Raw genomic sequence first — 14,683 nt, 5'->3', positions numbered from 1 at the left:
TAATTTTAAAATTCATATATAAACACTCCCTCTATTTTTTGTGGCCTTATTAATGCATTAATGTTTTATTGTCTGAAGTTGTAAATTTCTGAGAAAAGTTAGCAGTTAGAAAATGAGCAAGGTCTGGAACTCCCTTCTTCTGCCTTTTTGTCGACGTCATTCTATTAGGGATCAGTTATCGTACCTAAGCCATATCTACTTTTTTTGTTTTTGTATTTATGCTAACATTTTTACATGAGCAGCCCTTAAAAATATTTTAAAGACTATATTCTGTCCATAGGCTGCAGTTGGGCAGTAACAACCTTTTCATTCTGGATTGATTACAGTAGTTATAGCATTATTCATGTCTTCTAAGGGCTCTTTAACACAATGCTTATTTACTGAAATGTGTTTTGTAGCTTCGTCAGCAATTGAAGTGGTTGATATGTGAACTCTGCAGATTATATAACCTTCCTAAGCACCTGGATGTTGAGATGCTAGATCAACCACTACCTACGGGTCAGGTAAAGTAAAAATTCTCTAGTGTTCAAGAACTGAAATAAATTGTCTCAATCAGAAGTAAACTAGGATGGTTTATCTTTTTATTATTGAATAGCTTATTTAGAATTTTTTATGTTCCTATTAAATTGCCTTTTTTTTTTTTTTTTTTTAAGGGTACTAAAAATATACTTTTCATTGCTTGGAGCTGCTTGAATTTGACTCATAGGCAAGCAACTGCCCTCCTACCCCACTGTTTTGTTGTTAATATTTCTGGTTTCTATAAGTATTTCTTTCTTGTTTGTTTGCCTTTGCTTATTTTAATACCTTCACTAGGATGCCATCTCATTAAGTCCATCTGTGCTTTTCTCTTTTGGTGGTACTGGAACTTGAACCCAGGGATGCTCTACCACTGAACTACATACCCACCCCTTTTAATTTTTTTATCTGTATTTCTTAAGGCCCAACCCAAATGTTATTTTCTTTAAGCAACAGGAATTTCTAGTAGCTCAGCCAGACATAGTAATGCATATGAGAATTATAATTCAAGGCCAGCCTCAGCAAATTAGTGAGACTCTGTCTGAAAATTAAAAAAAAAAAAAAAAGGGCTGGGATATAATTCAGTGGTATAGAGCCTCTGGGTTCAATCCCCAGTACCCCCCCCAAAAAAAAAAAAGATCTAGCTCAACACCACCCCTAAGTAAACTGTCTCTTTTCTAGTTTATTTTGGAATAGAATTCCAGTTCAAGTACTGGAACTTGAACCCAGGGATGCTCTACCACTGAACTACATACCCACCCCTTTTAATTTTTTTATCTGTATTTCTTAAGGCCCAACCCAAATGTTATTTTCTTTAAGCAACAGGAATTTCTAGTAGCTCAGCCAGACATAGTAATACATATGAGAATTATAATTCAAGGCCAGCCTCAGCAAATTAGTGAGACTCTGTCTGAAAATTAAAAAAAAATAAAAAAGGGCTGGGATATAATTCAGTGGTATAGAGCCTCTGGGTTCAATCCCCAGTACCCCCCCACCCCCCCCCCCAAAAAAAAAAAGATCTAGCTCAACACCACCCCTAAGTAAACTGTCTCTTTTCTAGTTTATTTTGGAATAGAATTACCTATTTAGGCATCAATTACTGACTTTTACTATAATAAATGAAGATTTAGCTCTTAAACCATTACTTCCCCACCTATCTCTCCTAACACATATTCAGTCATATGAATAATCACTAGTTACGATTAGAACTTTGTAGTATAGAACTTTGTAGTATAGAGCCAAGTTTTCTATTATGATATTTCCTTTCTTGTTATTCCACCTTTTGTTTTGCAACATCTGTGTTATAATTTTAGTTGTGTTCACACTGGGTGCTGCCATGCTTGCTTGTAATCCCAGCTATTCAGGAGCCTGAGGCAAGATTGCAAATTCTGAATCTTGAGACAGGAGGACTGCAATTTATCGAGACCCTGTCTCAAAAGTCGGGGGGAGGGGCCTGGGATATAGCTCAGTGGTAGAGTGCCCCTGTGTTCAATCCCCAGTAATGCCAAAAAGAAAAAAGAAAATATTGTTCTTAACCTCTTTCTGTGATCCTCCTATCTTCTGTTCCTTTAAGTTTTCTTCAGTGACCTTGGCAGGTTGTTCTCTGGGCTGCCTGTACAGCTCTCATCTTAACGTATTTCTTGTATGCTTTCCTAGGGTAGATTCATCATTTTCTGGATCTCACATTGTCTTTTTCAACCTTTTTTCATTTTGTCTGAGTACAACCTCAAGTAAAAGCCTGAGAAAGCATGAAATAGTGGTTTTTTCCTGAGTTCTAGCTTCTGAAAAAAAACAGCCTTGAATTCAGGTTTCGGAGCCAGACCACAGTGGGTTTGAATCTTGGTTTTGCTGCTTATTAGCTTATATCTTGGGCTGATCATTTAATCACTGTGCATTATTTTCCATTTGCAAAATGGGGGAAATAATAGCACTAGTACCTATTTTTTGCAGGAAACCATGAGCATTAAATGAGTTGGTACATGTCAATCATGTAGAACATTGCCTGGTGCACTTGTTCCCTAATAAATTGTAACTACATTATATTTCACCCTTTTACATGATTGATACTTTGAATTTTTAAAATTAATTTATTTTTTGAATTTTTAACTGAGGTTGATTACCCCAGGTTTTCAAAGACTGTGCTGTTATCTTCTAGCCAATAGTGGTGTTTGAAACCTGGTAAGTCTTACTCATGACACTCTGTCTGGAAGTTTTTAAGAGTTTGTGCTTTTCTTATTAGTGTTCTGAAATACCACAACAGTATACTTAGTTGTGGGTCTATGAAATTCATTGTGCTGGGTACTCAGAAGATATGTCTTTTCAAATTTGGAATCTTGAATCTTACTATGTTTTGCATTAACTTTCTCTTTTCCAGTTTATTTTAGAAGGCCTACAAATTGTATTTTTAAGCTTCTTGGTTTGAATCTCGTCTCTTATATTATCTCTGTACTCTTTTTAATTTTAAATCCTGGAATATTTTCTTTCAACTTTTGGAAATTTTACTTGGACAGTCTTAAGTTTTTTATTTATTGCTGCTCACTCAGTGACCTCAAAATGTAATGGCATAAAACAACAATTTCTTCCATTTCTCACTATTGCATGAATTAAAAAGGCTGATCTAGATGGTTTTTTGCTGGTCTCATTTGGAGGTTCTCACTGTGTAGTTACATGGTGACCAACACTGGTGTGATATGGACACTTGACTGCACTGGGATGTCCAAGATGGCTTCTTTACCACCCATATGTCTGTCATCTTGGCGTTTCTTCACACAGCTTTTCTCCTTACCTTATATCTCATCCTCTAGGGCTTCTTTATGAGGCTTCTCTTTCTTTAGGAGCCTAGTCAGAACTCAAATTTTTGGCTTCCAAGAGCATGAAAATAGAATTGCCAGATGTTCATAAAGCTTATTAGACCTAGAACAGTTTCAGTGTTAGTTCAGCTGCATTCGTAAGTTAAAGCAAGTCACAGGGCCAACTGTGGGATGGGACCATAGGTGACTGAATGCTGGGAAGTGTGGCTCATTTGGGACTATCTATCTCCAAATGTGGAACCATATGCTCTGAGAACTTTTTCTTCTGATCATTCCTTATTCCTGGCATTCTATTTTGGTCTTATAAATGTGATGTATTTCATAATTGTCTTTTAAGAAGTTATTTTGGTACTCTTATGTGTTCTTCCTAACTCTTAATATATATAATATATATATATACATATACTTATATATATTATATATAAATACATAATTATTAATATATATAATGTATATGTAATATATATTTTAGTTTATCTTGTTTTTGTTTTTTTAAGAATTTTGCTAACATATCTTTGTATTCTGTGTTGCTCATTCATGTTGTCCTTTTAATATACCCTTCTCTTTTCGCTCATTCTTAGGTTTTGAATAACTGGTTTGGAGTTCTTTGTGTCCAAGACTTGTCAACTGATAGTTTTTAGGGGGAATTTATGCTAACTGGCAATTGCTCTCTTCCACTCTTCTATTTCCTGGTGTAGGAATAAATGATGGATGGAACTATTCACTTTCTCTGGTAATGAAATCTTTGCTCTTTTGCCTACGTAGATTCTGCCTGGGTTCTGCTTAAGGAAATGGGGAGAACAGCATGTTTCAGGACTGGACAGACTTTTGGTTAGTCTCTGGTTTTTAGTTCTGCCTGTTACTCCTACTGTCCAGTGTACTTGGTATCTCAGAGTCTTGAACCTCTCCATATATGCTATAAAAGGAACCTTCTCATTATTCCCTTAACCTGTGCCTTTACTTGACTTCATTACATTAATCAATCTTATTCTGTTTACTGTAATCTTCTAATGTAGTTGAATTTTCTTTTGTGATGGTAAGATCATTCCCTTTTTTTTTTTTTTTTTGGTCCTGGGAGTTGGACCCACAGATGCTTAACCTCTGAGCCACATTCCCAGGGTCTCCCTAAGTTGTTTAGGGCCTCGTTAAGTTCTTGAGGCTGGTCACAAACTTGCAATCCTCCCCCCTCAGCCTCCAACTCTCTGAGATTATAGGTGTGTGCCACCATGCTTGTCCTCTTCCTTTTTTTTTTTTTTTAATTTAAATTTATACAGGGTCTAGTCTCACTGTAATTTATTGAAGCCTTGGGAAAGAGAGAAGATGGGAGAAATACGTGTTCTATATTGAGCTTCTTTCTCTGGGGTATCTGCAACTTGTGTTTTTCAGTTAATAGTATGTCATGAACATAAGGAATATAGGGTCTACCTTATTGTATATAGAGTTGTATATAGGCATTAACATAATTTGTGAATTACATGACAGAATGTCCTATTTTGAATTATCCTTTTTGTTGGAATGAATATTGTAATACTTTATTTTTAAGTAAGCTCATGGTAAAGTTCTTTGTTTCCTTTCAGGCTCTTGTTTCATTTTTGTGTCAGGGTTATGACTTGGGAAGCGTTATATCTTTTCTTCTATGATGTAGAAAAGTTTAAACCAATAATTTTCAACCAGAGGCAATTTGGCCTCCAGTAGAATAATTGAAACTATCTGGAGCCATTTTGGGCTGTCATAGCTGGCTGTGTCAGAAGGATACTATTGGCTCTTTAAACAAATATACCTTTTAAGTATACCTTTTAAGTGATGTTTCACTTCATTGCACAAATTTAAAATTTTAGGGTATTTCTGAGTAGTTTATATTCCCATCCTTGTTCACATTACTCTTACTACCAAAATTTTTGTGAAATAAACATGTATTGGAAATACATAGTGTAACACATGGTTGCAATTAATTCCTAGGAACTACTACTTAGGCACCACCCAGGAGAAGGAACAGAACATTGTTAGGACCTTCTGCAGCTTCCTACCAGATCTTCATTTTCCAATTAGCAATTTTTTCCTTATCTTTAGTTTTATCACTCATATATGCATCATTGTACAATATAGTTTAGTGATACCTGTTTTTGAGCTTTATATTGAGTCATACTATATGTGTTTATATCTTTTTCTCAGCATTGTGTGTGAAATTCATTCATATTGTGTATAGCTACAATTCTTTTAATTGTATCTATATCAACATTTTTTCATGTGACTCTTCATAAACATTTGAAAGATTGTTTTCAGTTTTTGCTTTCAGGAAAATGCTGTTAAGAGTCTTCTTGTCTGTATTTCTTGGTATCTTTGTACTAGTATTTATCTTGGTTTACTAGGGTATGAAGGTCAATTTCATCTTGATCCTAAAGAGTTATCTAGAGAACTTTAAACATTTTCAGCTGATTTTTTGGGCTGCTTCTAGTTTGTCATTGTGGTTAGAGAATATGGGCCTGTGACTTTCAGCTATATTATTAGCAGTTTCTTAGACTTACCTATTGGTGTTTTTGTTGTCTTTTTATTGCTGTTTCTTGTGTTACACTCTCTGCCACACTGTCCCCTGGGTATATTAATATTTGAGTCTTTTCCCAGTTTTTTTTTTTTTTTTGAACCAGGGATTGAACCCTGGTTAAGTGGGTGCTTAACCACTGAACCACATTCCCACCCTTTTTAAAATTTTATTTTGATACAGGGTTTGCTGACTTGCTGAGATTGGCTTTGAACTCTTAATCCTCCTGCCAAGCTGCTGGGATTAAAGGTGTGCACCACCATGCCCTCTTCCCAGTTCTTTACACTTTCATTGTTGCTTTTTATTTTTACAGACGAAAAGTCTGATGCTTGTCTGCGTCCCCCCCACCCCTTTTCTGGAAACTGGTTTGGTTTTCTCTTTAATTGTGAAGTCTGGATTTTTTAAGTTGTTAGTTTTTTTGGGGGGGCATTCAGAACTCTTAATATTCTACAATCTTTCTTTAGTTCAGCAACAATTATCTCTTTTATTTCTTTTTTTTCTTCTTTCCCTGAATTCTTTGGAAAAATATTGGATTTCTGTATTTTTACCTTCTGTATCACTTAACTATTATTTCCAGTTCTTCTGTTTTTCCCCCCTTATCTTTTTTCTCCATATTCTAAGTGAATGACACAATTTGGTCGTCTTCATTTGTTTTGTTTTTGCAGTGCTGGGAATCAATCATGCCAGATGGCATGCTAGGCAAGTATTCTACACCTCCAGCCCCCGCAGTTTGGTCTTTTTAATCATAAATACTTTATTCAGTCAAATCCATTGTGCTCTCTGGCCCATTCAATATAATTTCCTCTCCTCTCCTTAAAATCTTGTGTTTTATTTCCCAGAACTGTTTTGTCCTTTGCATAGTAATCTGTTTTATTTAGTAAATGCAATAGCTTCCCAGTTACTGCTAAAGATTCCAGTTAGTTTTTTTTTTTTTTTTTTTAATTGTTTTATTTCCTTTACTAGTAATGCTTCAGGTCGCTTGTTTGACAAGGGACTTTTCAAGGTTGTCATTTTCTTCAGCTATCTGGTGATACTTGGTTTTCTGCTCATTTATAGATGAGGTATACCATTGGTTAGTAGCAATTGTTGATATGGGTATCTGCAGAATTTTCTTTTTTCTCTGCTGTTTGCTGACCTTTGCTCTTCCTGTGGCATAAGGATAGGGAGGTACTGGAAGGTGGGATTTTCCAACTCCCAAGTAAAAGAAAGAGATAATCTGTTAAGAGATTTTGCTACTGCATCATTGTATTGAAAACATTTTGTCCACTCTTACTGGGTCTGACACATATAGTAAGAGGCCATCAAGCTAGGCTTCCTATAGAAGAGCCATCCTTACCACCTGTACTTGGGACAAGTACAAAAATGAATGTGTGGTTCATCTTAAAGTTTCCTTTAACTTTTTCAGTTATTCCCCAAGTTATCTAGATTGAGTATGGCTTTCTCAAACCAGCAGTCTGATTCCGTCTGCTTTCTATTTTCAAAAGTGTTCTTGTAGTTTTGGTTCACTAATGGTATTCCTCTCGTTTATTTTCTTAGTGTAGCAATGAGCTTACTTTTATAAAATTCTTCTGTCATTTCAGTGGGGTTTTGAAGGTCAGGCCACATCTTGAAATAAAATTCCTCTTCAGGTTCACAACTCTTAACTAGCTTTGTTTTGTTAAATTACTTGTCTTTTTCTGGAAAGTGTCATTGCTCAGGGACTAGGTGATGGTTATAGGTGAGGCTACATGTCAGAATCCTCTAAGAACTTTTTGAAAATAGGTTCTCTGAGAGCAAGTTCTGAAAGTAGCATTTTAAAAATGCTCTCTCAGTAACTGATGTATTCCAATTTGTATGTGGGACTTTTTGTTTTTAGGTATGTTCTTTATATACCAAAAATAGTCTGGTTTGGAATATATAATTTAGGGAAATGAAGAAAGGATGAATCACACTATTTTGGGAGCTGCTGCTTGCTTCCTTTTTTCATTCAGTTTCTGAAAGATGAATAATAAATGTCTAGAGAGATGCAGATTTAATACAAATATAAGTTTATTCTGCATTGTGGGTGTGTGTGCGCGCCCACATAAAATTTTCCAGCAGAATTATCTTCTGAGATAATGACTTTCGTAAGAATTACACTATCAGAATAGCTAAGAGCGGATGTTTAGATACTGCTGAGATTTTTGTTGGTTTGGTTTGGTCTCTAGATCCTAGTTTTTTGATCTCAGACATTTTGAGTACTAACCTAAGCTCACCTTCATGGTTAAAGATGTATGTCTACACCTGTGCCGTGGCCTAGGAAATTTGTCCTTTTGAAAAACTTTGCCAAAACTCTATATAAAGGCCTTTCCTAAAAAACATTCAGATTAATTTGAGTATGAACAGTAAATTGTGTTTTAGGTATTTTCTAGTTAAGAATGTTTTTAGAAAGAAATTGGCTCTTTAGTGAAGTGATTATTTTATAGTTTTTAGTTTTTTGTGAAGTATCTACTCCTTTATAACACATCTGGCCTTTTTAAATGTGAAGCAGTTGAATTTATATAAAGATTCAGGCTTTTCAAGTTAAAAAAAAAAGGATATTTAAGGAATCAGTGGTTTGGTATTGACCTTATACACATAAGCTAATTTAAAATAAAATATTTATTTGGTTATGTTCAAATTTTTTTTTCAGTTTTATATTTGACTTACTGCTTATTTTATTCCTAAGGCAGTGGTTAAATTGTTTAAAATTATTTTTAGAAGGCCAACAAATGTATTTTTCAAATTAAAACTAGATTTTAAAATAAAATTTTTAATAAATTGTTTTAATGTTAGTAAACCCTCTGTTAGTGGACTGTAGTGATGAATGATTGATAGTTTGACCTTAAAGCTGTGGTACTGGTGTTCTAATATACTCAGCATGTGTCTATTTGTTCTGTGTAGAACTGGTAAATTATTTCTGTATTTCAGAATGGAACAACAGAAGAAGTGACTTCAGAAGAGGAGGAGGAAGAAGAGATGGCTGAAGTAGGTATTTTATGTAAGAAAATCATTTCATAAATATCTTCATTTGTGAACATTTCAGTTATCTTTTTTAAATTTTTAATTTTTTAAAGATATTTGTTTTTAGTTGTAGTTGGACACAATACCTTTATTTATTTTTATGTGGTGCTGAGGATCGAACCCAGGGCCTCCCACTTGCTAGGTGAGCACTCCACTGCTGAGCCACAATCCCAGCTCCTTCAGTTATTCTTTACTCTCTTTTTAAAACTAATGTTAATGTGGAATAATGAAACACATATTTGGAATGGAATATAGTTTCTAAACTCTGGCTTTACCTCTAATTAATGATAGGCGTTTTTAAATAAAAATGAAATTATGGCATTTACAGGTAAATGGATGGAACTAGAGAATAATCATGCTAGTAAAATAAGCTATCCCCCCAAAACTAAAGCCAAATGTTTTCTGTGATATGTGGGTTCTGATCCATAGTGGGGCGGGGTGGGGGGAGAATAGGGAAGAATGAAGGAACTTCAGTTTGTGTAGAGGGGAGTAAGGGGAGAGGTGGGGCTGGGAAGGATGGTAGAATGAGACAGACATCATTACCTGCCGTTGTCCTGCTGGGTGAAATAACCAGGAGATGACAACCAACTTGAAGGTTGAGGCGGGAACTCAAAGTAGCGGGTACCTACTAGCATACTGCCAGGTGCCATCTTAACTTGGTTGTGGCCTTCATCAGTTACCCTATATACATGTATAATTACACAAGTGGAGTGACTGCACCATGTACAGCCAGAGGAATAAGAAGTTGTGCTCCATTTGTGTAAAATATGTCAAAATGAATTCTGCAAAATATATTAATAACAAAAATGATAGGGCTTTGAACAAATTATTCTGACTTCCTTGAATTTGATTTTTCAGATTATAAGAATTTGCACTAAAACTATATTTACATTTAATAGTAATCAATATTTAACTCGTATTTGGTTATTTTTAGTGGAAACTACTGGATTTAAGAAGTTTTTTATTTTTTTCTTATAATTAGTTACACGTGACAATAGAATGCATTTTGACACACCATACATAAATGCAGTATAACTTCTCATTCTTGTTGTAAATCAAACTGGTCGTGTAGTCATGTGGACATGGGGTAATAATGTCTGACTCATTCTACTATTCTTCCTACTCCCATACCCCTTTTCCCTCCCTCAGGCCCCTCCACCTAATCCAAAGTATCTCTATTTTCTATTTCTAGATCCCAAATCGTGAATTAGCATCTGCATATTAGAGAAAACATTTGGCCTTTGTTTTTTTGGGATTCAGTTTTATTTCGCTTACCATGATATTTTTCAGCTCCATCCATTCACCTACAAATGCCATGATTTCATTCTTCTTTATGACTGAGTAATATTCTATTGTGTGTGTGTGTGTATTTTATATATAATATATATATATATATATATATATATATATACTGTGTTTTCTTTACTCATTCATCTGCTGAAGGGGATCCAGGTTGGTTCCATAGTTTGGCTATTGTGAATTGAGTTGCTATAAACAATGATGTGGCTGTGTCACTGTAGTATGTTGATTTTAAGTCCTTTGGACTTAAAATTGTGAAGAGTGGGATAGCTGGGTCAAATGGTGGTTTCATTCCAAGTTTTCTGAGGAAGTTTTACATTTGAAAAAAGGAATTTGAGAACATTTTAGGGACTACTCATTAGGAACAGATGATATAGTCTCTTGTAGAAAAACCATCTAAGAACTTTATTTCCGTCTGTTTTGTGGTCCTGTACTTAGAATACTAGAGACTAGGTTAATGTGTATCAAGAAAAGAAATTGATTTTCTTGCGACTCCAAAAGGCTGAGAAGTCCAAGATAAAGTGCTAGTATTTGGTGTCTGTTGAGGATCACCTTGCTGTGTTCTCACATGGTAGAAGGCAGAAGGACATGACAGTGGGTTAGCCAATGCTGTGAAGCCACTTTTATAAGGGCCTTAATTTCATTAGTGAGGAAGGAGCCCTTGAGGTCTAGTTATCTCTTTAAGGCTCCACCTCTGATATCGTCATATTGGTGGTGAATTTTGGAGGGGACACATTTAAACCCTAGCAAGTTTTCAAAGACAAACTAAGTAGTTGTTAGATATATAATTTTAGAGGTTTTTAGACTCTGAGACTTTGCATTTAAACTGAAACTTTGGAAGGCAGTTCTATGTCTCTAAATAGACCAGATAAAAAATATACGGATTCCATGGTCTTGACTTTAAAAACTTTTTTTTTTGGGGGGGGGGGAATCTTATTAATTCAGGCTTTTACCTTATTTGAAAATTTTTAATCTAAAATACACTTTCAGAATGCCTCAAACCTAAAGAAGTAGTAGTGGGCTTCTGGAAGTAAATAATGCTCAAAATTGTCCTGTTGGAATGACTTTTTGGAGTAAACTGTTTAATGTTTTCTTGCAGTTCATTTTAGGTGAAATAAACTATGAAAACCTTAACCCATTTTGTTCCATCATTGCAGATGTGGAATAACCTGTAAAAACTTACAGTATATAATTACATATAGTATTATAATAAGTATATAATTATATAATAATGTATAAAAGCTCTAGATTGTGATTTCCAATTTATTTTATTGTAGCTAAATATTCACAGAATTTAAAAGTTGGGACTTAATGGGTTAAACCTTTTCAATGGGTTTAGTATATAGTGAAGTAAACATTGTACTCAGAGAGTTTAGATATTTTTCATTTTTTTCCTCACAAGGTAAAACAGTGGACAGTAATGCTTAGGAAAATCAAGAAAGGTAGGAGTCTAGACTTTGGAGACATCGGATAGGTAAAAAGAAGATATTCTAGGTTACTAAAATAATGTGGGGATGGCAGAGGCTCAAACAACCTTGGACACAGGTGTATGGATGCTATACTTTTGGGAGAGGAAGTTGATGTGTTGGAGTCATGGTAAGCAAGATTGGTTAGGAAAGGTAGAGGGTTAAAAATTTTAAATTAGTGACAGACATTTATATTTGGTATACTTATTGATAAGAATGTCATTAGCAGGGAGTAGTATGACAAGATATTGTTTTAGAAAATGATTAATTCTCTCTGGGATGTGCTGATGAGGATTCAAGTGGCGTTTTATGGATAAGAATGTGATTGAGGGTGAAGAGGTAGGAAGAAGAGAAAGGCTAAGGGCATTTATGAGAACTCTGCAGGAAACAAGGATAGGAAGGAAGATTATGGTTCAAAAGTGCTCATCATAAGAGAGTTTCATGAAATGGAGTCATGGGCTGGGTCTGAATAAGAACAGAATGTCGTAAAGCCTGAAGGTACAGCATTCTAAGAAAGAGATCCACAGAGTCTGGATACAGGGTGGTCATTAACCTGGTCTAGAAATCACAGTGAATTAGTCTGCTTGGAAAAATGAAGATTGTAATTAGAAATTTTTGCAGTTGAAGTAGAGAAAAGCTAGATACTTGAAAGAATTAGGATTTGAAAAATCTTGCATAGATTTGTATGTGTGTAAGAGCAGATAATACAGGGAAAAAAGGGAGCAAAATGATGTGGTAAAGATGTTGTTCAGGGGTGGTATTCAAATTCTTTTTCTAATAAAAGTTAGTAGATGCTTACATAAAAAACTTGGAAAAGCAATAAATATTCATTTGGAGGTAACAACCGTTGTTAACATTTCAGTATGTCTTTCTAGTTGTTCTTTTTTAGTACTTCTTTTGGTATAATTGAAATTCCGTGATTTCCATTTTGTATTTTTCATTTGAAAGGGTTTTTTTTGATATAGAAGAAATAATTATGCTGTGTTGGTATTTTAATTTCCTTATAGTACACCACTGAATTAATGGTTTTACTGTGTTTATAACATGCAGATTTTGTTTGCTTTTGTAGTTATTAAGATGAAAAGGCATAGTTATGTCTAAATGTGTGTTCATATTTTAGACTGGTCAAAGTTAGAATTCTAAAAGTCATGTTTCTGGAACAAAGTATGAATAGTTAACATTTTTAATGTCTGCTGCTAAACTGTTTCAGAAGTTTGTTTCATGCAGATGATATGTACCTGTAGTCCCAGCTACCTGGGAAGCTGAGGCAGGAGGATTGCTTGAGTCCAAGAGTTTAAGACCAGCAGGGCAACATAAGGAAAACTCTAATTAAAAAAAAAAAAAATTCTTAATTGATTTATAAGATGGCATACTTGGTAAGAGTCATGATTTTTATAAAACTTAGTTCTGCCTTACTCATAGTCTGGCTTTTAAACGAAACATAGAATATCATAGAAGGGAACCTTTTGAATATTCATTTCCTCTCCGCCTCGCTGTTGAATGGATGCAACCTCTCCTTCCTGTTCCTTTTTATTCTAGTCAAGAGTAACTTAACTTTAGGGATAAGAAACTACTGAAGAAAAAATAACTTGAATAAGCTATTATTTTTCTTCTTTTTGTAGGATATAGAAGACTTGGATCATTATGAGATGAAGGAAGAAGAGCCTATTAATGGGAAAAAGTCAGAGGATGAAGGAATTGAAAAAGAAAATTTGGCAATATTAGAAAAAATTAGGAAGACTCAAAGGCAAGACCATTTAAATGTAAGTGTGTATAAACATCTAGAACCTGGACTTTTGTGGTTAAGTAATTATAGATAATATCAGGCAATTCATTTGGAGACCAATCTTAAATGGTCTCTTCTAACCCTGCTTTAATAGTGTGTTCAATCATATTTTTTTGATGAGCCACTTTCTACCCTGGTCATCTACTCTTTTCATCCTGGAACCATCTGTGATCTTGTTGTGTGCCCCCCTTTTCCAGCTTGTTCATTGTTTTCTTTGCTTACCCTCTTCCTTGTGGGATCTGTATAATCAGATTGTCTCTCCTCCAAAGTTCTTACTATTCGGTTTCTTTTTCCTCCATGAATCTGACTTTTGGTCTGTCCTGCCCTGACTGCTTCACACCTCTTTATCTGAAGAAGCATATGGGGGTATGAAATGAACACCATTTGGTGACAAACATGCCTGTGTGACTTCTGTTTCTTCAACTGTAAAGTGTGGGCAAATAACACATATCTTTTGGATGCCTGTTGGGAGAAATAAGAATGTGTACATGTATATGCGTTTATATAAATGTGTGTGTGTATATTTATAGATATATGTAAATAATTCCCAAGAGAAGGAAACATCAAAATAATAGTCTGGCTCTCTAATCACTCATTACCACCTGCCTTGTATTATTTCTTTTTAATTGATTTTATTTTTTTAAATACACGACAGCAGAATGCATTACAATCCTTATTACACATATAGAACAGTTTTCTATATCTCTGTATATAAAGTATATTCATGCCAACTTATGCCATTATACATGTAGTCTTTTTTTTGCATTACAATTCTTAATACACATATACCACAATTTTTCATATCTCTGTATACAGAGTAGGTTGACACCCAATTTGTGTCTTCATGCATGTGCTTTGGATAATGATGTCCATCACATTCCACCATCCTTGCTAATCCTCTGCCTCCTCCCTTTCCCTCCCTCCCCTCTTCCCTATCTAGAATTCATCTATTCCTCCCATGTTCCCCCTTCCCTACCCCACTATGAGTCAGTCTCCTTATATCAGAGAAAACATTTGACATTTGTTTTACTGGGATTGGCTAACTTCACTTAACATTATCTTCTCCAGTGCCATCCATTTACCTGCAAATGCCATGATTTTATTCTCTTTTATTGCTGAGTAATAGAGTTATTTCTTAATTCCATGAAATCTGAGGACCAGTTACTTTGTCTTAGGCAAACACAGGGAATGCATTGTTATGCAAGTAAGTGCCAAGATTTGTAAATAGTTAGAAAACGCTTCCTTC

The 14,683-nt window shown here is 34.8% G+C and overlaps 1 protein-coding gene across 4 annotated transcripts in view; it reads left to right on the top strand.

Annotated features, from left to right (window-relative positions):
• Positions 1–14,683, top strand: part of Ube2q2 (ubiquitin conjugating enzyme E2 Q2) — a 58,756-nt gene that overhangs the window by 17,917 nt on the left and 26,156 nt on the right. For 3 of the 4 annotated variants that reach the window (XM_076851202.2, XM_076851205.2, XM_076851204.2), the window contains exons 3-5: positions 399–503; positions 8,794–8,850; positions 13,274–13,414. In XM_076851202.2, coding sequence (XP_076707317.1) covers positions 399–503; positions 8,794–8,850; positions 13,274–13,414 — 303 coding nt within the window. The remainder of the gene's footprint in view (positions 1–398; positions 504–8,793; positions 8,851–13,273; positions 13,415–14,683) is intronic. The other variant, XM_076851203.2, reaches the window with a different exon arrangement.

The sequence above is a fragment of the Callospermophilus lateralis genome, chromosome 3, assembly GCF_048772815.1.
Source record: "Callospermophilus lateralis isolate mCalLat2 chromosome 3, mCalLat2.hap1, whole genome shotgun sequence".
NCBI classification, from domain to species: Eukaryota; Metazoa; Chordata; class Mammalia; order Rodentia; family Sciuridae; genus Callospermophilus; species Callospermophilus lateralis.
This window is presented reverse-complemented; position numbering and strand designations above follow the sequence as displayed.